Source organism: Meriones unguiculatus, chromosome 12 (assembly GCF_030254825.1).
Source record: "Meriones unguiculatus strain TT.TT164.6M chromosome 12, Bangor_MerUng_6.1, whole genome shotgun sequence".
Classification (NCBI taxonomy): domain Eukaryota; kingdom Metazoa; phylum Chordata; class Mammalia; order Rodentia; family Muridae; genus Meriones; species Meriones unguiculatus.
The window spans coordinates 32,417,589-32,442,018 of NC_083360.1; the positions used below are offsets into that span (position 1 = coordinate 32,417,589).

General features: G+C 52.0%; 1 protein-coding gene across 4 annotated transcripts; it reads left to right on the top strand.

Moving 5' to 3' along the window:
- Gal3st1 (galactose-3-O-sulfotransferase 1) lies at positions 1-14,483 on the top strand. 4 transcript variants are annotated; one of them, XM_021652492.2, is made up of 3 exons: positions 1-224; positions 12,167-12,309; positions 13,087-14,483. In XM_021652492.2, exons 2-3 carry the CDS (start codon positions 12,179-12,181, stop codon positions 14,225-14,227), a joined length of 1,272 nt encoding a protein of 423 aa, XP_021508167.1. In that variant the 5' UTR covers positions 1-224; positions 12,167-12,178; the 3' UTR covers positions 14,228-14,483. The 4 variants fall into 4 exon arrangements, with proteins under 4 accessions (XP_021508167.1, XP_021508174.1, XP_060221536.1 ...); XM_021652499.2 differs by having other exon boundaries at positions 92-224; positions 12,170-12,309; XM_060365553.1 differs by lacking the exon at positions 1-224 and adding an exon at positions 5,640-5,748 and having other exon boundaries at positions 12,170-12,309.
- Positions 14,484-24,430: the final 9,947 nt, after the last annotated feature.

Consider the following 24,430-nt stretch of genomic DNA (forward strand, 5'->3'; position numbering starts at 1 on the left):
TGGCCGGGGCGCCGGGGGCCGGGCCAGGCTGCTGGCCTCACCTGGCCAAGAGTGTTGAGAGCCGGTGCGGCAGCCGCTGCGGCGGCGGGGCGGGGGCATGGACCAGGCCTGCCAGAGCGCGGGGCCCCGGCGAGTGCGCCCCGCCGCCCAGTGAGCGCCCCGGCGGCGGCGGGGGGCCGGGCCGACCCCTGCCACCCCGAGCCCCAGGAGAACCAAGGGCCAAGGTATGTCGGGAGGTGCAGCACTCAAGCTGCTGTGCCCTGCCTCAGCCTGAGCACCCTTGCCTACACCACCCCAGTAGCCATACTGGGGTCTCGGGCTTGCCCAGTGAGGGGTGTAGGAAATGCTGCAGAGCTGCTACCCCGGCATTGTGTCCTGCAGGCTCAAGGCTGGTTGCTTGCCCTGCTCTGGGTGCCCCTCCTCCCCGGACCCCAGAGTCCCCCGAAAGTGGGATGGGTGGGGCTTGAGGAGGCTGGCTGCTTCACTCTGCTCAAACTGTGAGTCCATTAATGATTAATCCTCTTGGACACCGTGGCCGGGGCCCTAGTGAAGGAGGAGGGGCAGGAATCTCCCCCCTCTCCTTTCCCAGAAGGGCTATCACAGCAGAAACTGGGGACCATGGGCAGTGGCAGACTCTTGTGCTTGGGGAAGGCCTCTCGGACGTGTGCCCCTGAGGAGGTGAGGCCACTAAGGAGAGACTTCTCCAGATAGGACAGGAAAGATCCCATGTGCAATTGCACAGTTCCGGAGTCCTGGACCAGTGCTCCGTAAAGGGTTCCCTAGGTCCGCTTCCTTAGTGAAAGGCTGACACAGGGCATGATCCTTCCCTTTCCAGTGGAAACCCCCCACCCCAGCTGTCCGCGGCGACAGGCACACATCTGGCTGCGGGAACCCACACTGGGAAGGACAGCAGGCCTGACATCTGATACCTGAGGTTACTGTGGTGATAGTGAGGGTGCCATGGAAATCTTCTGGAGGAAGGAAGGGTGGAGGGAGATCCAATCTCCAGTCAGAAGGACTCAACCTCTTCCTCTTTGGAGGGCTGACCTGAGGTCCAGAGGGTCCTGTCGGCAACACGGGCATACCTAAGCTGATCTTCACTGTGCTCTGCTTGTCTAGAGGGAGGATATTGAGGCTCAGAGACTCAGTGACTTGCTGAAGGTCATACAGTTAAGAAGTGGCTGAGTTCCCTCCAGATCACAGATTTCTATCTTCCCATCCCCATCTCGATATCCCGGCCCTACCAACGACTCCTCTGCCCAACTAGGGTCCTAGCTCTTTGATCTTCCTCGGGTGTGTGAACCCTCCCTCTTGCCTGACATTAGTGGGGAAGCTGTTAGCTCAGGGGACAAAAAAACAGAGCCCAGCTGCCAGCTGTCGCCTCAGGCTACTTCGAAATCTGCTTCATACTTAGGAACGCAACGGCTCTGCCCAGAGGAGAGAGCCTGCTTCCTCCGCACCTCTTTCCCTTACAGGGTTCCTTGTTGAACCTATGGCAGCAGCGGCAGGCAGCCATATTGCCTCCCGCAGTGCCTCTCACAGGGCTTCAAGGCACAGAGTCAACTACCCTGTGCAAGAGAGCAGTGATTCACTTGGGAGAAGGGCCCACAAGTGGTACGACGCCAGGTCCAGCCTGTGGCTTGTGAGAAGCTTCTTGCTTTGCTTTAGCTCTGTGAGAGATAGGAATGGCTCTAGAGGGGACAAGGCAGGATGAAGCAGAAGTTCTCCTGAGGGTCACCTGGAGGCCACTGGAATCCTTAGGTGTTGGGTAATAGAATTTTCCAGGACTCCCCTGCCTTCCCACAACTCCCTAGAGGGCAGAGAGGTTAGGCCTGAAGGTATACCTTCGCTTTCTGAGACACTCCCTGTTTGCCTCAGTTTTGCTGGGTGTGGAAAGCAACCTGGGAAACATAGGTCGTTGAAAGGGTAGGGTGGCATGTACATTGATCTAGATCACAACCAGATCCACTGCTGTGTGCCAGGCACGGGGCCAAGGACTCAGCATGCCTCACGGTTTTGGATCTTCCCAGCAAGGCTGAGCAAGCATAACTGCACCTTCAAGTGTTAAAAAAGAGAAAGGTTTTGCCAGGCATCACCCTGCTGGGGAATGCTGGAGGCAGGCTTGTGCCCAGGGCATCCTGAGTGCAGGAGTGGAACAGTGGGAGTGCTTATCCAGGGCACTGTGCGTGGCATCCGCAGTGCCTCCGTGAAGCTTTTCTACCATACTGTGTGTTTATGCAGCCAAGGGCATCTTCAGACCGTGACTAGGACCACAGGAATCTTATAAAGCACTGATGTTTATTGCTGACTCCTCAGGGCTCAGCCCTGGGGATCTGTATGCTAACAGGGTCACTGGGATGGCTTGACTTCTTTCTGGCATCTGTGATTTGCCACTTCCCACTGGAGCTGCTTTGGGTACTTGGATCTGCTACCAGGAAGGCTAGCGAGGTTTGCATGGGAAGGGTCGTGTCTCAGAGAGAGCTGTGACTGTGTTTCAAGTTCTGGCTTTGCCACAGTTACCGGGCCCATTTCTCCACCTCTTATGTGAGGCTGGCATACAATACTGAGAGGTTTGTTCGTGTGTGTGTGTTCATGTGAGTGTGTGTGTGTGTGTGTATGTGTATGTTGTTGTGTGAGTGCCCAATAGGTCATTTCTAACATTTGGGAAAGTGAGGCAGGAAGAGAGCCAGTATGAACTCAGTCAGGAACATGGTGAGCTGGTATACACAGTGAGAGCACACACACACACACACACACGAAAAGGAAAAGAAAAATGAGGAGACCTGAGGAAAGGTGACATTGCAACATTAAGAACTGCCTTCTGGATCATGAAAGATTGCTCCATCCCAGCTGCCAGGCCTAGAACCATTGGCATCACAACTCTGGCCAAGGGAGAGTAAGGAAGACAAGATGTCAGGGCTGCCAGCTTGGAGGAGTCTTGTGAGGCAGAAAATTAGGGTCCAGATAGAATGCCCTGCTAGACGGTACTCCTCATCTCTGCTCTCATTCTCCACTCAAGAGGCCCTCAAAGTGAAGATGCTTCTGGATCTTTGCAAGTCACTCTCTGAAGGACCAACCTCTCTAGGCCATCTGCTGTGTACCCACATTTCCCAGCTCTGTACCATCCCTGGCTCTGTCTTCCCACTAAAGACACCAAGTTTGGAAAGAGCAGTATGTCAGCCTGATTCTTCCTATGGCAATTACCTATTTTTATTTAATTTGGTGTGTGTGTGTGTGTGTGTGTATGTGTGTGTGTGTGCAGGTCAGAGGACAACTTCCAGGAATTGGCTCTCCCTCTACCATGTAGGTTTTGGGGATCACACTCAGGTTATCAGACTTGGTGCAAACACTTCATCTGATAAGCCATTATAATTTTTTACTTTTTTTCCAAAGTAATACAGACTCTGGTAAAATATGGACTCTTGTATATTCACATTATATTTACAGAATCAAATTGTGTTATTTATGGTAAGTGACTCCATTTCTTGGGGAGGCACGCTTTATATTTGACATCATTTCAGACCATTTAACCTACATGCAAAAGTACAGTTTTGCTCTTATGAATAAATTAATTAACTGGGTAGCTCTTTTAACATCGGCCTTACTTTCCTTATCTGTGAAATGGACATAAAAGGTCTATTCTAGTTTGCTTTCTGCCTAGCAACAGTACTGCCCACAGTGGGCTGAACCCTCTTTCAGATAGTTGGCTGTCAGCTTGAGATGCAGCATTGGCCTCCCTGGACCACAGCTTCTGTGTGCTGACCCTGAGGAAATACTTCTCGGAGGATTCTGCCTCAGTGATGTGGGTCTCTTCTTAATCAAACCTGATTTCTCAGCCCTGTTTAACAAGCATCAATCATCCAGTAAAACAAAGGTTTTACTTCTACAGATCCTCAATCTAAAACATCACGTGAACATCTCTGATGAAACTCCAATAGCCAGGCTCCATTGTCTACATTTCTCTTAGCATTATCTTATTTTCCAAATTCCCACACACCAGCTGGCTGTGAAGAAGAAGAAGAGGAGGAGGAGGAGGAGGAGGAGGAGGAGGAGGAGGAGGAGGAGGAAGAAGAAGACACCCTTGTTTTCTAGCACCAATTTCTGTTCTAGTTGTACTTCTGTTGCTGTAATAAACACCACAACCAAAAGCAGCATGTGGAGGAGGGTTTATTTCAGCTTCCAGGTTACAGTCTATCATTGGAGACAAGAGCTCGAGGCGGGAGGTTGAATCAGATAATGCTGGTTAGTGGCCCACTCTCAAGTTTATATTAAGCAACCTTGCCAGGCCCGCTCACCTAGGGATGATATTTCCCACTTTGGGCTGGACCCTCCTATGTCCATCATCAATCAAGAAAATGCTTGACCATGGACCAATCAGGTGGAGGCGTATGTCCTATTTCTGCTGTCTGATTCACACCATAAAGCTACCTTCAAACTAGGTCAGCCCAGAAGGCAGAAAAGCCAAAGCATGCTAGAAAATTAAATAAATAAATAAATAAATAAATGAACTGCCTCATAGCCTAGTTCTGTGTGGCGCCTCGAGGGTGGTCCATGAAAAGAGCTGACACATCTGTACCCTTCAGGGACTGGTCAGTAGGAGAAAGCCTCAAGACTGGGCCTTGAAATGGGAGCACATTGGAAAAGGAACAGAATATCAGAAACAGCAAACAGAGCCTTAAAGGGAAAGAGGATTTCTCTTAGAAAACTCAGGGAGGAACTTAAGATGGATAGCTCAGAGTAAGAATGAAAGGGACAGCATCTGCAGAGAATGTTGTCGGAGGACGACCTTGGCCGTCCCAGGCTTTACACTGTTATTAACTGGGATCTGCTGTGTCTTTAGAGCATTCTACTTGAACCATTATGAGAGTATGGACATCAAAGAAGGAATGGCCTCAGTGACGTCCCTCTGATGAGGGACAGAGCTAAGAGAAAACTGAGCCACACCTAAGACTGCCCAGGTGGCTGTGCTTGAGTTTCAGCCTCGGAGACTAGGAACTGTCTCCCTCCACGGCCCTGGACAGTAGCCCAGCCAGCCCCACACATGCAAAATGCGTTGAAACTATGCGTGCGACTTGATTACTTGTCTAGGCAGGCTGCCTAGTGTGTGTGGCACACCCTTTGATGAAGGCCTTGTGCTCAGAGATGCCATGCTTCCTTTGGGCTTCTTAGCCTGCGGGCTACTTCCCTGGGGCTCCTGCAGTGGCCAATCAACTTTCGTGGGTGGTGTGTCTTCGCATCTTCAGGTCTGAGCTCTTGGCAGGTGTTCATTCGGCCTGTGGCTTGGTTGCTCACTACTCTGCCTTAGTTTCTTTTTTGTTACTGGCCTGAGGGAGTACTTGGCCCACAGAGCAGCCAGAAAGCTTGAATGAGCTACCCCCATAGGATCTGTTCACCTCTTTCCAGTTTTCCCCACAGCCTTCAGGCTTGCTGTGGCTGTGTCCTTGGCCCAAGGGCATTTGGAACCTCGCTGGGCACTTGGGTAAAGGAGCTACCTGGCTTTTGGGGTCTAGAGAGGGGCGGGGATCACCCAGGGCTGTCCAGCAGAGGACAGCAAGAAGACCAGGGCACCACCTGGGCATTCCATTCATTATCCCTAGGGAGGGAGCTCATAAATATTCATATGCCGGGGGGGGGGGCAGGGAAGGAGCCAGCCAGCCGCCTGCTGGGTATCATTGGAGCATTCTTGTTCTAACTGCAGAGGCAGCCTGGGTGTTAGGAGAGGAAAGGGGCAGCCAGTCACATCTCAAGGTGAGTGTGTCCCCTCCGCCTCAGCACGGAGAGCAGAGGGTCTGTGCGGTGCCAACACTCTCAGCCAGCTTTACCGGCCTGGGCAAGTTTCACAGTGTGCAGGCTGTAGTGGGTGAGTCCTGCTTCGCCTTTGGTCCTGCAGGGTCCTAGCTGAAGAGGAGGATGTCAGGATGATGTGGCAAGGGTAACCCACAAGAATAGGGATCGATGAGGGAAACGACAAGGGAACTGCCTGTCTGAGGACCTGTGTCTGTCCCCATCGTGGGCAGGAGAACGTAGGGAACCCAGATTCTAGTTCTGCCGCCTTCTTCCTCTGTGCTGTGTGCCCTTGAGGATCCTCTTGTCTTCTCTGAGGTTTGGCCTGCCTGCTTCTATGGAAACCAAGGTCTCAGGGCCATTCGTTGTCTGTAAGGCTCTGTTTCGGGCTAGTGGGTACACAACTGGATGGGGCTAGGCTGGGACCCTGGCTGGGTCACGATAATGATTAGTTCAGCAGATGCCTGGTCCCTGCCTGCGCGTTCCATTCAAACATTCAGCACCCCGTGATGACAGAACATTGGTGCTATTTTGGAGAGGAAATTAAGAGACCCAGAGAAAGAAACAGGCTTGTTTAGGGCATACAGCAAGCCACTGTGTTTGTGTGTGTTGACATTAACATTTATATTTAGTTAGCTATTATGGGAGGAAGTGAGAGTGTGTTGAGCAGAGGACAACGTCCGGAATCTGGGGATAAAACTTAGGTTGTCAGTCTTAGTAGCCAGTACCTTCACTAGCTGAGCCACCTAGCCCACCTCACCTAGCCCAGTCTGTCCTCAAACTCACCATCCTCCTGCCTCCATCTCCTGAGTTGTTGGATTGCAGGTGTGCGCCACCACACCCGGCTTCAGAGCCGGGCTTTAAGACAGACCCCGGCCCTTTCTGGCTCTTTCTGGCCCTTCCGTGTGGCTCTCACACGCATGTTCTTGTGCATGCATGATTGTCACATACGACTTTCATGTTTGTCTCTCTCAGGGTAGGGCACGGGAAGTTTATTTATTTGTCTCCCTGAGACACTGTCTTGCTCTACAGCTTTCTCTGGCCTCTAACTCCAAATCCTCGGCCTTGTGCATGCTGCACAGATCGTAGGCATGCCCCACCATACCCAGTAAATAGGATATGCATTATAATCATTATCATCCCCACCGCCACCGTCATCATCGTCATCACCATCTTCAGTGCTGGGGACAGCACCCAGGGCCTTGTGCCTGCTAAGCAAAGTCTTTACCACAGAGCCACACAGCTATACTTTCACGGCGCCTTTGACCTACATATCATGTATGACCCTCATGGTACATGAGGTCACCCACGGGGTAGCTCCCCGGGTAGCTATTCACGGAGGCGGTAGCTTCAGAGCCAGGGTCTTATCCATGCTCTTCCCCCAGACGCCCAGGCCACGGCATGTCATTTATCAAACATTCACCAAGTGCCAGGCTCAAGAATCTCCAGGGTGACTCACCTGCAAGCCAGTCACAAGTGTGGGGGGGAGGGGGGGAGCCTCTCCTGTGAGATAGGAACAGGCCCCAGTCAACAATAGTGACGATGATTAATTGTCATTGCTATTAATAATTAATACTCTGATCCCCTGTCATTGGAACCCCATAGCTTTGGGGTTGTTTTCCTTCAAGCCAGGCTCTTGGGTACCCGCCAGCCTGTCTAGCCTAGTGTGCGCAGGTGCTCGCCCAGTGCCCCGAGAAAGGCCTGCCTTCTCTTCTTCTTTGTTACTGTGTATCCACCATCTGCTCCAGCAGACTGAAACTCAGAGGAGGAGTTTTGCTGCCAAATTCACAGAGGCCAGGCAGCAAGAGGGTGAGGAGCCTTGAACACCTCAAGAAGCTGGCCCAGCAGAACCAGCGAACCATCGGCTCTGCTTCTCCTCCCTTCATATTGGCTGTCAGCTCTGCCCACCACGGTCAGAAAATTCTATGGTCCTGGGACATAGACCCAGGCTATGCCTTGACCTTTGCATTCCCGGCCCTTCCCAGACCGGAGTTGCTATGTACAAAGCAAGAAGCTACACGTAGGAGATCCACAGACACTGCCTCAAAAGCCTGCCCCGCCTTTACCTGCCGAATGACCCTGAGCAAGCCTCAGTCTCTCCATCTACAAAATGGGCTGATGGTGCGACACAGTGGCACACGCCGAGCGCGGAGTCAGTTAGTGGCTATGGAAAAGCTCCTGCCCCAGGCCTGGCTTCTATCACAGATTCAAGTGGCCCCGTCAGGGCTCAGTCAGTACACACAGTGCCCTGGTGAGGTTTGGGAAAAAACCAAACAGGAGAGTTAATGAACGGGCGAATCAGTGATGTTTCCTGGATGAGGGAACAAGCCGCCCCCGGGTGTGGGGTCAGGAAGCCCCTGATTGGCAGCTTAGGATGCTGGTCTGCCCCCTACTGCCGGACCTCCACCGCGGACCTCCACCGCGGCAGCTTCTCCGGAGTTCCGGAAAGTACGCTGGTGAGTGGGGCCGAGCACGGTGGGCCTGTTAGCCAAGGGCCGGCCACGAGAATCTTGACACCTCCACCACCAGAGAAACTCAGGCCTTGTGCTCACTGTCTGTTCCAGGCCTGAGCCTTGGGCAGTGGGCGGAATTTCTGCCCAACCCCGCACCCCTGCACCCCAGCACCCCGCCCTCTTCCCCCAGGCTGGCGGACCGGAACTCAGCTGGCCGATTTGTGGTTAGTAGGCAGCATCTCCCAGTCCCGAACCACTATTCCTTACCTAGAATTGACTGACTGCTCAGGAGGCGGCTCCCCAGGGCCGGGTTAGACTCCTCTCCGCAGCTTCTCTCCAGCTTATAGATAAACAGACTCCGGGGGGCTCCCCAGCTTGTCTGAAGCCAACGTCAAAGCCCAGCTCTGAGGGGTCCAGCTGGGTGTGGTGGCTCACGCCTTTAGTCCCAGCACTCTGGGAGGCAGAGTCTGGCGCATCAGTGTGAGTTGGAGGGCAGCCTGGTCTACAAAGAGAGTGCCAGGTCAGCCAGAGCTACATAGTGAGGCCCTGTCTTCAAACAAACACAAGCAAACACACCAGATGCTGGGGTCCACACCTTCCCCGCCTGACTGGTTTGGTTTTTTTGTTTTTTTGTTTGTTTTTTAGTTTGGCTTTTGTGACACAGTGTTATGATGTAGCCCAGGCTGGCCTGAACTCTTGACCCTCAGCTTCCCCTGGGATTACAGCCATGTGTCACCACATCCAGTTTGCACTTTGTAAACTTTAAAATGTGAGTGGGTGCATAGCTCAGTGGTAGAATTCTTGCCTGCAACACTGGAGCCCTGGGCTAATCCCAGTATTACTTAGGGAAAAAAAAGGGGGGTGGGGAGGCATAACCCCAAACCTGACCTAGAGGCAAAATACTGTCCCTTTTCCTATTAAATAGCATATGGGATCCTTTTAAAAACGCAACTGTTGTGAAAGTGAGTGATTTAGAGAAATATTTCTTTCTATACCTCTCCCCAGATAAGCTCAGAGGAATAGACTCTGGGAATGGAGAACACAGGCTGACATCCTTAATCCAAAATCTGAAACTGAGGATGATCTAAAATCTGCCGCTTTTTGAATGTCTACATGACGCCACAAGTGGAAAACTCCACATCTGCCCTCATGGGATGAGACACAGTCAAAACATAGGTGCACGACAAATAGCGTATAAAATCCTTTCTGGCTATGCATTTTAGGTATATAGCAAATGAATTTCATGTTTAGATTTTGATTGTTGCCAAGATTTTTCATACGTGTAAAACATATGTTCATGTAAGTATGGGCATTTGTACGCACACGCATGTAGAGTTCAGAGGTCAGTGTGAAGTGTCCTCTTTGCTGTCCACCTTACTTTTTGTTTGTTTTATTCTTTGAGACAGGGTTTCTCTGTGTGGCCCTGGCTGGCCCGGATCTCACTCTATAGACCAGGCTGGCCTCGAACTCAGAGATCCGCCTGTCTCTGATCCCTCTGGTGCTGGGATTAAAGGTGCACACCAGGCTTCATCCACCTTACTTCTTGAGGTAGGGCCTCTCTCCAAACCTGAAACTCACTGCCTGCCTAAGCTGGCTGGCCACTGCGCCCCAGGGGTCCACCTGTCCCCAGAACTAAAATTACAAGTGTGCCCTGCACCTGGCTTTTGATTTCTAATGTGTCGTTAGGGAAACTGAACTCATCTTTATGTTGAGTAGCCTTTTTACCAGCTGCACATTCTCCCGGGCCCTCCAGGATATCTCTTTATGCATATGAAAGTAACCCAGAATAAAAACGTACAAAATCAGAAGTGCCTCTGTTCTAGGCACTTTTGCTGAAGTATGTGCTCTCTTCGCTGCCCTTCAGCAGCCATTTGCTGTTGTCTAGGCTCTCGTGTATGCTTACCTAGGTGCATATATGGACTGGGAGGAGGAGTGCATATCACTTTAGGATTTTCTAGGGTTTTTTTTTGGGGGGGAAGGGGTGGACAGGGTCTCACTATGTAGCCCTGGCTGGCCTGGAACTAACTACACAGACCAGGCTGGTATAGAACTCGTAGAGATCCGCCTGACGCTGCCTCCCAAGTGCTGGGGTTAAAGGTGTGCACCACCTTGCCTGGATAAGATTTATTTATTCTGAAGAGTGAGTGTGTGTGTGTGTGTGTGTGTGTGTGAGAGAGAGAGAGAGAGAGAGAGAGCCCGCAGCATCTAGATGAAGCCATCAGGAAGCTGGAGTTACAGGCAGTTGTGAGCCACCCGTGTGGGTGCTGGGAACTGAACCCAGCCTAGCACACTCAACCACCACAGAGCCACCTCCCCAGCCTTCTGTTGGTGTGTCGACACAAGACCTCACGTAGTCCAGGTTGGTCTCAAACTGGACATGTAGCTAAGGCTAGCTCCGTCTTCCAGATACAGGCTCTGTGTTCTTTTTGTTTGCTGCTTCCATAGCTGGGGAATTGAACAAGGGCCTCAAGCATGTGTTTCCGTGGTTGGCTGGCTTTCATTTCTATTTTTTTTTCCATCTATAGGTGACTTCTGAGAATGGGAGCGTGTGTGTATGATGTTCCTTTTGTCCCTTGCTGATACACACCGAAGTTTGTTTCTTACCAAGTTGCCGTGAACACCCTTGGCACACACGACTCTATCCACTTGTCTCTCCAAGTGTTTCCATAGAGCAGTGGCAAGTCAGTGTGCCTCATTTGACATTGCTGCCCTCTGAAAACACCCTCCCTGGCCTTTACCCAGCCTTACAGGATAAGCAATGATTCTCCCATTGTCACAGGAGAGGGAGGATTTCCTCCTGTATGCTTTCTTCCCCCGCCGATTGCCTCACTCCGTCCTTTTCTGTGAGGTAAACTTCCTCATTGAGGGGCCAAGGGCTCGGAGGTTGCCGCCACCTTTTCTGGGGGTTGGCCCTCGGGGCTTCTCTCAGCCAGCAGCTGTGGGTGCCCTAGCTAGCTCTCCCAGGGAGGCTCCCGGCAGGGCTGTCTCCGGATGCACCTGGTAGCGTGCCACGCATGTGCTCACAGGGCAGCGTGTGTGACCTCCAGCAGCCTCGGGGGCTTGGGAGCATCAGCTAGGAGAGAAGTGGAAAGTTTCAGACCTTGACTTTACACCCACGGGGAGGCAGAAAGGTCCACCTATCTCCCGGCTTCAACTCTCTCCTGGACTTCTGAAGCTCGGACCTAACCCGTTAGCACTTACATCTGTCTCCTGTGGATAAGGCCACCGTATCCAGATCAAACCACCCCCTGGGGGGAAAAAAAACAAATAGCACAACAACGGCACATCAAGATACCCTGTTAAAGCGAGTTGGTAGTTTTGTTTGTTTGTTTTTAAGACAGGGTTTCTCTGTGTAACAAAGCCCTCACTCTATAGACCAGGCTGGCTGCAAACTCAGAGATCTGCCTGCCTCTGCCTCCCAAGGGCTGGGATTAAAGGCATGAGCCACCACTGCCCAGCTGAGTTATCAGTTTTTATCATAAGTACATTCCAAGCAGTATTTGGAACATAACTATAGAACTAAATATCTTTTTTTTTTTTTAATTGCAGCAGGGAGGGCGGTGCAGGGTCAGAGAAAGCCTTCTGAACTAGAAAAGATTCTAGCCTTCCCTGTGAACAGGGCCTGGGGCACAGACTCCGAGAGGGGTTCTTCTTCTGTCCCTCGGAGTGCATTCATTGTAAAGCCCAAAAGATCTTCAAAGAAGGCAGCCCTCACCCGTGTCCTTACTAGTCGGCTAAAAGTTAGAACCTTCTCTCTGCCCATTCCACCTCCTCTCCTCGAGTTGTTGAGTTCGCTGTTGCCTAGCTCTCTAACTCTCTGCCCCTGTCAGGATCCTGGCCAAAGCAGCAGCCTGTCCTGAGCTCTGGCAGCCGTGCAGACTCCCCGGGACCAACCTCTTGACCCTTCTGTTCTGTCTGTCTGCCCCTAGCAGTTCCCTGAGATGAGTCTGCTGTCCAAGAAGCCCTGGGAGTCCAAGGCCAAGGGGCTGGTGCTGGGGGCTCTCCTTACCGGGTTCCTGTTGCTGCTCTACTCCTATGTGGTGCCCCCACTCCACCCCAACATGCCCATCACGTGAGTGACGTCACACTGGGAGCGGGCACCTTCATGGTCTACAGCCGAAGCTTTCTTTCAGACAGCTGCCCTGCACCACCTGCGCTGTGTGTGGGGCAGGCATTCTGGCAGAACTCTTGGTGCAACTCCGGCCTCAGGGAAGTGGATAGAAGGGCAGAGCCTAGTCCACAGAGCAGGAAAGCCACCTGACCCTGGCCGGTGCTTGGATTATAAGCTGAGGCTCCAACATGGCCACAGTAGGGACCGGGATGGAAATGGAGCGTGATTTGTCCCAGAACACGCATCTGCCACAGGGCCCGGGTTCAAGCTTTTCAAACTTGGCTCTGTGTGACTCATGTCTCCCGTCCTAAGCATTCATCTCCTCACGAGGCTGCTCAGCATATACCTGCTGTAGCCTGTGCCTCAGTTAGCAGTACTAAGGTATTGGGAAAATATTGCCAATAACTGATCTAAAGACAAAACAAAACAAGGGACTGGAGAGGTAGCTCAGCGGTTCTTCCAATGGACCCGGGTTCAATTCCCAGCACCCACGTGGCAGTTCACAATTGCCTGTAATTCCCATTCCAGGGGATCTGACATTCTCACACAGGCCAAAAGTGTAGGCAGAACACCAGTGGACATAAAACAAACATAAATAAATTCTTCAAAGAGTAGTTTTCTAGCATCCATCAAGAGGCGATTGGTTGGGGCCGCCCGGCTGCCTGGCTGGTCCAGCTCAGGCCCCTCCCACTGTCACGCAAGCCCCTGACCTCTCTCCATCCCTGTCTCCCCCTCCAGGACCTCAGAGGCCGCGGCGCCCTGCTCCCCGGCTCCCAGCGAGCCAGAGGCGGCTGCTCCCGCCAACGGCTCCGCGGGAGGGTGCCAACCTCGGCGAGACATCGTGTTCATGAAGACGCACAAGACGGGCAGCAGCACGCTGCTCAACATCCTCTTCCGCTTCGGCCAGAAGCACGGGCTCAAGTTCGCCTTCCCCAATGGCCGCAACGACTTCCACTACCCGTCCTTCTTCGCGCGCAGCCTGGTGCAGGACTACCGGCCGGGGGCGTGCTTCAACATCATCTGCAACCACATGCGTTTCCACTACGACGAGGTGCGCGGGCTGGTGCGGCCGGGCGCCGCCTTCATCACCGTCCTCAGGGACCCCGCGCGCCTCTTCGAGTCCTCCTTCCACTACTTCGGGTCGGTGGTGCCGCTCACCTGGAAGCTGTCGAGCCGCGACAAGCTGGCCGAGTTCCTGCGGGACCCCGACCGCTACTACGACCCGAGCGGCTACAACGCGCACTACCTCCGCAACCTGCTCTTCTTCGACCTGGGCTACGACAGCAGCCTGGACCCGGGCAGCCCGCGCGTGCAGGAGCACATCCTGGAGGTGGAGAGCCGCTTCCACCTGGTGCTGCTGCAGGAGTATTTCGACGAATCCCTGGTGCTACTCCGGGAGCTGCTGTGCTGGGACCTGGAGGACGTGCTGTACTTCAAGCTCAACGCTCGGCGGGACTCCCCGGTGCCGCGGCTCTCGGGCGAGCTGTACCGCCGCGCCACCGCCTGGAACCTGCTGGACGCGCGCCTCTACCGCCACTTCAACGCCAGCTTCTGGCGCAAGGTGGAGGCCTTCGGGCGGGAGCGCATGGCGCGCTCGGTGGCCGAGCTGCGCCGAGCCAACGAGCGCATGCGCCGCGTCTGCATCGATGGCGGCCAAGCGGTGGGCGCCGAGGCCATCGAGGACTCGGCCATGCAGCCCTGGCAGCCCCTGGGCATCAAGTCCATCCTGGGTTACAACCTCAAGAAAAGCATCGAGCCTCAGCACGAGCAGCTCTGCCGGCGCATGCTCACACCCGAGATCCAGTACCTGTCTGACCTCGGTGCCAATCTCTGGGTCACCAAGCTCTGGAAGCTCCTTAGGGACTTTCTAAGGTGGTGACTGATCTGGTTTGGCTTCCTGCTGCAGAGGGGCCAGGCAGGGAGCCTCTGGCACCTAGCCTTACCCAGCCACGCCTGGTGCCGCCCTGGGGACCCCAGGGTCCTGGCTGACCAGGACTGTTTTCTGTGCACGAGAGAGGCCCTAACCGAGAAGTATTTAACTAATGATGCCATTTTTAAAATTAAATCGCCTTTATTTCCAGCCTTTTCTCACAAGGGGAGGCTCAGAAGTAAAGGAATTTGGTGTGTTTTGTTAACTGGCCTCACTGTGGTTACTTGGGGAGGCGACCTTTGGGAGGGTGTCTGTGGAACGGAGTGCGACAGAGGGGCCGCGACCCCCTTTTACTTGCCCAAGTCATGTGTGGCTCAGGGCCTTCCACAAACTGCCAAGACATGGAAAGTCGTGTGTGTGGCCGAGCGCTGGATATGTGCCCCTTCTAGTGGACCAGTGCTTTTGTGGGCCTTCCTTCCACACAGAAATTTGGTGGAGATTAAGATTATCCCAGGTGACAAACCAGGAAGGAGGTGATATGACTGCTAAGGTCATACAGCAAGTACTTACTGATCTGTTTGGCAGAAGTGGCAACCAGAGTAGAGCAGAGATTAAAAATGAGTGTGTGCATGAAGTGTTTGTGTGTGTGCACGTGTGTGTGGCTGCATGTGACAGGGAGGCCGGGAGCATTCCATGGGGCGTGGGGCAGCAGGGCCTGAATCACACCACTTCTCACAGTAACTCTGTGAGGCAGACACAATTACTGTCCCTTTCCGGATGTGGGACCTGGGTTCTAAGTGGGTGAGGGGTTTGCAGGGGATGGGGGAGGTCACACCAGACTCAGGACCATGTGCTAAGGAACCTTTCCCCCACCCCACCCCCACCTCCACTCCCACCCCCAATGCTTTTTCATTTTCCGTGCCCGTTCACATTATACCCAATGGCCTAGCATTATACTTCCTGGCCTGGCAGCGTGTCTCCATAGACCTATTCGCTCACGGCCACCCCAGACTGCTTCACACAGCTGCTCTTTAATCTCCAAAATACCTGGCCCTCATTGGTCTGAAGTCTCTTGTGGATTGTATCCGAAGACAAAGACAGCTGTCAAGTCACTTGAGCATGGTGAGAGGCTACCAGGGTTAGCTGTAAATCCCCAAATGAAGTGCCCCCAGGTGACAGCCCTTTCAGGGACACAGAAGAGTCTAAGGAGGCCTCCAGCTAGGACCTTAGTAGCACAAGTCACAGCCAAATGACAATTGTGGACTCTCTCTCATGCCAAATTCAATCTGAGTGTTGATATGCCAAACCTAAATGTCTAACAACTTCCTGGTTTTATAAGCCAAGGTTTGGATGGTGAGCTTAATTACCCCAGATCGCAGAGTGAATCAGTGCCAAAGCCAGAACTCAGCTGTCAGATCCTAATTCCCCACTGCATTTGGATTAATTCTGTCTCTTGAGACTAAGCTTCAGGCCCAAGCTGTGTGGGGAGAAGTTAGGGAGGCCAACTGTTCCAGTGGTTGTTTTTGTCTGTTTTGCTTTAAGACAAGGTCTCCTTATGAAGCCCTGGTTGGCCTTGAACTCACAGAGATCTACCTGCCTCTGCTTCCCTAGGGCTGGGGTTAAAGATGTCCATCACGTGCTGTGATGCTGTGAGACTGTTCTTGTTTTACCCATGAACGTTCCCTCTTCCAGGATTCTTCAGCCTTCCACAAGAAGGCCTGTCCCCCACCCCCACCCCATCACTAGTGCCATCACCCACACTTTCGTGACTTTGTAAAGGTATACTGTTCTCCGCAGTCCCCACCAGTGCTTAAACTATAGAGGGAAAAGGCAAGGAAAATACTGGCGAGGCTGGAGAGGTGGCTCGCAGTCAAGAGCACTCCCTGCTCTCCCAGAGAATCTGAGGTTGGTTCCCAGGACCCATTCCAGGCTGTTACCCACCACCAGCTAGACCTCTAGCTTCAGGGGATCCCACACCCTTTCCTGACCTCTGCAGACATAACTACGAACACACACGCCAACATGTCCGCAACCTTTTTCTTAAAAAGTTGATGAGAGAAATTATTCCTAGGAAAATACATTTCACCTCAAATCTATATGCTAATTTGCCCTGCTATTTATTAGTCAGAGAGATACGATGGTGTAAATATGATAGTATCCTTGGATTAAGAAACCTCATATTCATATCTCTTTGGGCCTCAAAGAGCCTAGAAATACCAATTATTAGTGTATGTTATTGTATTATTATCTATTATTGCAATTGACTTCTCTGGGCTATTGAAGACCCAAGGAGAACAACTTTGTCAGGTAGCAGGTTCCAGAAATACCGCTTAATCCCTCAGCACTTCCTGTTTGCTGGTCTTAAGGGCTTTGCAGGCACTCACACGGTTATGACTATAATTGATGAGTGGTTGCTGGCTGGCGAGAAGCATGGGAACATAGGTGACCCTCGCTGCTTCCCTAAGCGTCTCAGAGAGGCTGAGAAACCAGCTTAGGGTCACAGAGCCAGGCTGGCGGAGAGGAAACCGGTCCATCAGATGGCACAGCAGTGCCGTCCGCAGCCCGAGAAGTCTCAGCGCGGCTGGAGAGGTCCCCAAGCATCTGAAGAATGGTCCTGTGGTCTCCACCGTGCTTTTGCACATGCACAGCAGAGGGCACAAGGTGTTACGGCTGGTCTCGGCTGTAACATCCCCGCTGTGCAGGCCAGCACACACATGCAGCCACCAGGCATCCGCCGACTTGCATGACCTCAAAACAGGGTCACAGTTGCCCACTTCAGGAAAGCCCATGAAACCTGTTCTTAGTGCCTTTGTACCCTGCCCAAGTACATGGGGAGGTCTCTTCTGATCTTACAGGCACCATCAAGTCAGGGTGAGGTAATTCCACAATCCCTAATCTAATATGATCGTTCCTATTAAAAAAAAAAAACAAATTAAAAGGAAGACAGACCTGACAGTGTAGGCCTGTAATCCCAGCACTCAGGAGTCTGAGGAAGGGGCTGGAGAGAGGGATCAGCAGTTACCAGTTCTGGCTGCCCTTCCAGAGGACCCAGATTTAGTTTCCAGAACACACGAGGTAGCTCACAACCACCTCTAACCCCAACCCAGTGGGATCCAAAACCCTCTTCTGGACTCTACGTGGCATACATCCATGCAGGCAAAGTATTCACACACATAAAAATAGGCATCTAAAATAACAAAACGCAAATAAGCAAACCAGGATGGGATACGGCGTCGTTGGCACTGTGCCTACGTGGCACGCGGGAAGCCCTGGGCTCGAGTCATGGCAGTGCACACAGTCCTGTGGTCCTAGTAAGTGGAATGTGGAGGAGGAAGGATTGTGAGTTTGAGTCCAGCCTCAGACACATAGGGAGTTTGAAGCCAACCTAGGCTACACGAGACTCTCTCTCAAAAACAGAAAACTAAAAAGGAGGAAATGCCATGTGACTACAGGCGGGGACCAGACAGATGCTGAATGACAAGGGCCGTGGAGGAGCAAGGAGAAACAGCAGCAGGCAGGAAGAGGCAAGGAAAACCCTACCCAGAGTCTCAGAAGGGACGTGGCTGGGAATCCGATCTCAGACTCCCGTCATCCAAGGTGTGTGACATCCAGAGCAGGAAGACCCTGTCTGTCCACGGGCCAACACTGCCTGCGTAAGACACGCCCTCCCCCCTCCCCCGCCCCGCGCACGTGCTTCTGTCCCTCCCCAGTACAATCCACACAGCTGCAGGCCGTGCTTGGGAAGGAGCCAGCACAGCCGCTCGTGGCATTAAACACGTTCCCTGTTCCCTCCGTGGGCTGCTTCAGGCTGTTTTCCGTTGCTATGAAACCGAGGCTGGAAATTTACATGTTTGTGCGTTTGCACCTGCGAGGGCCTCGCGCTCTCATAACTTGGCGCAAGGCAGGCGATCTTCCTGCCCATTGACTCCTGCAGGCGCTGACCCTGTCCCTGGAAAACCGCACCGAGCCCAGCGTGGGCAGTCTCCCACAACCTCGTCGCCCACTCAGATCCCCCCTCCTCTCCGAACTCTTACAGCAGGAACCAAGTTCCAGCAGGAACTGTAGCAGGGCCAAGCCACAGCGAGACAGAGCTCAGCCTCAGGACCGCTGTGTTTTCAGAACCGTCTCCGCTTCCTTCAAGTTCCTGACCCCCGGCCTGCAGGCTGCTTCTAGCCTCCAGGGCTCTGCCAGCGCTCCCCACCCAAGCTCTGCTCTCTCAGGGTACAGTGTTGATCTGCGCGTCTGAGACGTCCTGTCTGTGGGCTCCTCCAGGACAGGGACGCAGTCAGATGGGCACAGCTGATTCCCAGGCCCAGACAAGTGCCTGGCACACAGTAGGGTTGTTTGTATTGGCTTGTTTGTCGGAGACAGCCCGTTGTTATGTAGCCCAGGCTGGCCTTTGAACACATGGCATTGCTCCTGCCGCAGGCTACAAAGGGCTGGGATTGCAGGTATGTGCTACCATATCCAACTAGGTCATTTGTAAAGTTTTATTTATTTCTTTAGTTTTTTTGTGTATTATTTTTAGTTGTGTGTGTGTGCTTGTATGTGTGTGCTTGTATGTGAATATGTACATAGGAGATGTCAGGTCCCCTGAAGCTATCCCGTCTGCTTTCTAGGAACCAAATTAGGGTCTTGTGCAAGAGCAGTGAACACTCTTAATATCTGAACTACTTCTCCAGCCCTCCTCAGTTTTGTTCTGTTTGAGGTTTTTGTTTGTTTCTTTTGTTTTGTTTTGATGTGTGGTGTTTGCCTGTCTGTGCACCCGTGCATGCAGTACCTGAAGGGGCCAGAAGAGGACGCCAGAACCCAAGGAAGCAGAATGACAGTGAGTGGCGCGCTGTCATGTGCTTTGTACCCCTATTCCGCTGAGGCCTCTTAACTGTTGGACCCTCTCTCCATCCACAGCCCCCTAGTTTAGAATAATTGAGGAAAGACCAGAAAGAAAGGAAATGTAAAAAAAGCAGGGAGGAAGAGAAGTGTAGGAGAAAGCCAAAGAATTTACTCTTTCTTTTTTCAGGCATAGCAAGGAAACACAGCAGCTGAAACAGACTTAGAGCCAGCTTTAAGATGGGTCACCATTAAGGTGTTAGTGGAGTTGGTAGGTGTGCCGGGGTTAGATAATGAGGTGGTCCAAGAAGGGTGCGGGGGTTTCCTGTTGAGCTTAAAAATGCAAAGTTCTATGTACAGCAGACCAGAAATAACAGCCTCCGGGGGCAACTCTTACCCAAGAGTGTTCAAGTTGTGCCTCAGCATTGCAGCTGCCTTTTTGGACTCACAGACTCCCATGCCCCCTGCAGCAGGCTGTGCTGCCTGCCCTGGCCTGTTACCTGACACCTCAGCCCAGAGGGGAGAGGTCAGGGAGCCTGCCCCGCTGAGCCCTCCTTTATCCTTCTCCAAGGCCTCCGGGCTGCTTCATTATCATCCCATTTCCAGAGGGAGGAAAGCTGATTCGGCAACAGCGCTGGCACTCCGGGTGGCTCATCCTCACTCAGGCAGCCCCTTCTCCAGGGGGAGGGGACATCTGCAGGCCTGAGGGGCTGGCCAACCGCTGATGGCATCGCTGGCATTTTCTGAGCCCCTCTGACCCCAGCTTGTCCCTGCCTTGTTCTCAGGCCTGCCTCCCCTGCCCAAGCCTGGTGAATCTTTCCTACTATGCTAAGGCTAGGGGTGGGCTGGGACAGGGTCAGGGCAAATAAGACAAGGGTATTAGCTGTCTCTGTAACAAGTGACTCAGCGAGACTGTCCAGTGGGTAAAGGTGGTTGATGAAGTGAGTTAGATCCCCAGATCCATGGAAAGGTGAGGGAGGGAGACCCCACAAAGCTCTTCTCTGGCCTCTACAGGCACACCATGGCATGAACATGCCCAAACACACGACACACTCATGACTGAGTGACTGTCCTCTGAGCCAAGAAACTGCCGTCTTGGAGCACTGAGCTGTGTGCCCCATTAAAAGGCTATCCCAGCCAGGCTTGTTGGCACTGTGTACCCCCACTCAGTATCCAACTGCTTCCTACCAATTGGCATACACACATAGGTGTGTGTGCAAGCATGTGTGTGTGTGTGTGTGTGTGTGTGCGCGTGCATGTGAACTAGAGGAGGGGTGCTATCCATGCAGCTATGGTGAAGCTCTTATTCCAGCTGATAAGTCTGTCCAGGTACGACCCTTCGGGGGAGCACACACACCCCTGTCAGGACCCTCTGTTCTGTAAGGAAGTCTATACAGCCACTGGCTCCCCACAGTGAACTTGGGCAGAATTGGGCCTAAGTTTGTTTGTTGTTGGGGCTGTAGACGATGGGGTGTACACTGCTTATTCTTCCCCTGGGGAAACATTTTAGCAACACACACACAAATAACAACAACAATAGTTAATATCAACTAACAAATTAAAAAATCCATATTTTGGTATTCCCAATGGGTTGGTTTTAGGACACCCTCCAGCAAATATCAAAATCTGTGTGTGCTCCAGTGTCCCATATTCTGATACAGCCTACACACACACCCTCTTTGCACATCTGATCTCATCCGTGGGTCATTCATAATGCAGTGGAAATGCTCTGTACATAATTGTCACACCGCTGTTCACGGAACAGAAAAAGAAAGTCTGCGCATGTCCAACAGAAGCAATCTTTTTTAAATTATTATTTTATGTGTATGGTGTTTTGCCTGAATGCATGTGCATGCACCGTGTGCATGCTTGGTGCCTGAGGAGGTCAGAAGATGGTATCAGATCTGGGTCTGAAGTTACAGACTCTCATGAGTCACCATGTGCATGCTGGGAATTGAACCCAGGTCCTCTGCAAGAATGACAGCAGCTCTTAGCCTCTGAGCCATGTGTCCAGACCCTCAACAGACATAATCTTTAAGGAATTTAAATCTTTAAGTGATCCAGTCAGTTGCATCCTGGAAGGCTAACCACAGCCCAAAGCATTGCTGATGTTTTTGTATTGTGGTGTGTTGTATTGTGTTGTGTTGTGTTGTATTGCATTTGAAGTAAGGTCTTGTTGCATTTCTGGATTTGTTTTGAAATTTTGGTCTCAATGGATCCTTCTGACTCCACCTCCCAGGTGACTGCACCCAACTAAACACAGAGCTGTGTCCGCATCCTCACCACCGTGTGTGTGTGTGTGTGTGTGTGTGTGTGTGTGTGTTGTTTCTCTGTGTGTGTGCACGCTCACAGGCCTGCCTGTTCCTGTGTGAGAGTTCAGGTGTACACGACACCTTGGTGTTGTGGAGTTCAGAGGACAACTTGCGTCTGTCTTCGCCTTTTCCCTTGTTTGAGGCGGGGTCTCGCAGCCCTTCTGTACGCTGCACTAGCAGGCCCATACACTTCCGGGATGCTCTCATCTCTACTTCCCATCTCACCGAAAGAGTCCGGGCACCACTGGTTATAGGCATAAACAGAGGGCTCTATCTGCATGTACACTGCATACCAGAAGAGGGCACCAGATCACATTATAAATGGTTGAGAGCCACTGTGTGGTTGTCAGAAATTGAACTCAGGACCTCTGGAAGAGCAGCCAGTGCTCTTAACTTCTGAGCCATCTCTGCAGCCCCTCAACGTCGGTTTTCAATTGGATGTTGTCATTTCAAATTGAGAAAACTTTAACTGTTAGCAAATAGCTTACAGCCCTGGCCTACAGCTGTGTGGCCCCCATGTTGGTTTGCAGTACCGGTATCAGAAACTAGGCCTTGAAGGAGCGCAGATTTCCCCTTGGCTCATTCTTTCAGAAGGTTAGTCCGTGGTGGCTTGGCTCAGCTGCGTTAGAGCCCATGCTGAGAACGCAGTGGCAGGGAGGGCATGCTGAGAGGGTGGTGGAGAGGGACCCAATGAGATTAGCATTGTGTTAGCCTCATTTTTGCCCCAGAAGAGTGGCGGAATCCCGATGGCCCCTTCCAGGGTACATTGCCCATGACCTAATTTCCTGCTGCTAGGCCCCACCTCCCGAAGGCTTCAACACCTGCCAATAGCACTATGGGTTGCTTGGGGGACACATATGAAAAAACAAACTGTAACACCTCACAAGCCATCCTTTACGCCACTGACAAGCAGATATTCTCTGAGAGGGAACTGAACAGGTGTGTGCATACCAGGCCTGAGGGCACTGACAGCCATCTTGAAGATGGTTACTACAAAGCGCTGTGGTGAATGTGGCTGTGCTTTCGACACCATGTTCCAGCCACTAGAGAGAAAGCTGGCCATCTTCCTCCCTCGTTCCTCTCCACAGCTTCCCCTCTTCCACTTTCTCCTTTCTCCATAATAACCCAATCAGATGAGTGCTGTGGAACATCCCATTTCCCACTGGAGGAAACTGTGGCTTAGAAAGCTTAAACCACCGGACCAAAAAGATGACCCTTACGGGAGGCAGAGCCAGGTCAGCCCTGGTAGAGGGCTCAGTTACTTCACAAGTTCCCAGGTAGAGGATTTAGGCTCGGGGATGGGGAGGAGGATGGCTTTAGGAACAAATGCTGGCATCCCAAGGTTCCAATGTGAAAGCAAGAGCCCCTGTCCTTCTCCACGGACCTGAGGCTGTGGCTCTGCTAAGGGCGGGGCTGTGACTGCTCCAACAATGCGACTGAACTCTAAGGAGCCCTGTTGATTATCATGCAGAGGATACAGGAGTTCAAAACCCTTGCTGGCAAAGAAATCGCAGATCATTTACTATGTGATGGACAGCCTTCATAAGACACGCGACACTCGGGGGCAGCTCACTTCTGAGCCATGCGGAGTTCACTCGAGCTATGATAGGATGTTAGCCGCTAGGATGTCCCAGCTCACGGTCTGTGCTCAGCCAACCACCTAGAATGTCCAGTTTATGTGGGTTCCTTTTCTGCCGCTTTAACAAAATACCAGAGGCCAGGGGATTTGTTAAGAAGAGATTTAGAGCCCCCCCTAAAAAAAAGATGGCAAGACAGCTAAAGACACCTAATACTACCAGGCCTGACCACCCGAGTTCGATTCCTGGGACCCACGTGATGGAAGGAGAGATCAGCTCTCACAAGGGGTCCCCTGCCCTCCACACAGATGCTGTGGTACCTGCGCTCTCCACTCCCAACAAATAACTAAATGTAAAAAAAAACCAAAACAACAACAAAAAACAGGGTTTGTTTTTTGTTTGGTTTGGAAAATTCCTGCCCATGGTTGTTTATGTAGGTTTGGAGCAGAATACCTTCCATCATGGTGCTCCAGAGGCAGAGCGAGGATGCCTGTGGCTCAGGCTTCCTGCCTCTCATGGCCTCAGGCTATGGAATAAAGCCAAAAACTCAGGGCAGGAATCCCCATCCTTAGTTAGGCTCTGGGGAAATCTGCTCCCTTCTCCTGAGCTTTACTACTCTAGATGCTTCCAAATCCTGTCAAACCTACAATCAGAATTAACGGTCAGAGCAGAAGGCATTTGCTTTCCCTGCCCTTAGCTTGGCAGGGTGCAGAGGTCACAGAGCCCTTAAAAGTAGGGCCTAGTGGGGTTCTTGGTAAATGTATCAGTTACTTTTCCTTGTAGCTGTGACCAAATGCCTGATGGCAACAACTTAAGAGAAAGAGGAGGAGGAGTTAGAGGAGGAAGTAGGGAATTCAGCCACAGAAAGGGTCAGGAGACATCAGGAGAGGAGCTGGAGCAGGAAAGCTACAAAGTGCAAGTATCTCTGGCATGTATGCTGGGAGAAAACCAGATTAGTTTAAAGGGTTAAGAATAGATTAATAACCTCTCAGTTCTTGTGCTGTGAAGCTTGTTAAAGTAACATAATAGAGTCTCAACGATTTGTGTGATAGCCGGGTTGAGAGAAAATGAGAAACAAACATAGTTTTATAAAAATAACCTTAACAGGTCCCCATATTTGCTCATAGCCACCTTACTGGCCAGATTATCCCCCAATCCCAGAAACCTTTTCTCTTGTAAAACAAATCCCTATCCCTGTTGAACATGAGCCCCCCATTTCCCTTTTCTCAGGCACCCACCCCCACCTTCCTGCTTTCTAGAGCTGAGAGTTTGACGATTCTAAGATATTCCTGTGAGTAGAATCATGTAACATATGATAGGTCCACACAGTCTTCATACAGTGTGACCTCTTTGTGTGCTCATTCTGCCCAGTGCAGTGTCCTCAAGATCCAGCCACACTGATGCTTGTGACTTTCGGAGAGCAAGAAAAGTCCTGCATGGAGGTTGACATGAGCTGGTCATGTCAAGGATCAAAGCCCCAGGCTGAAAGGAGG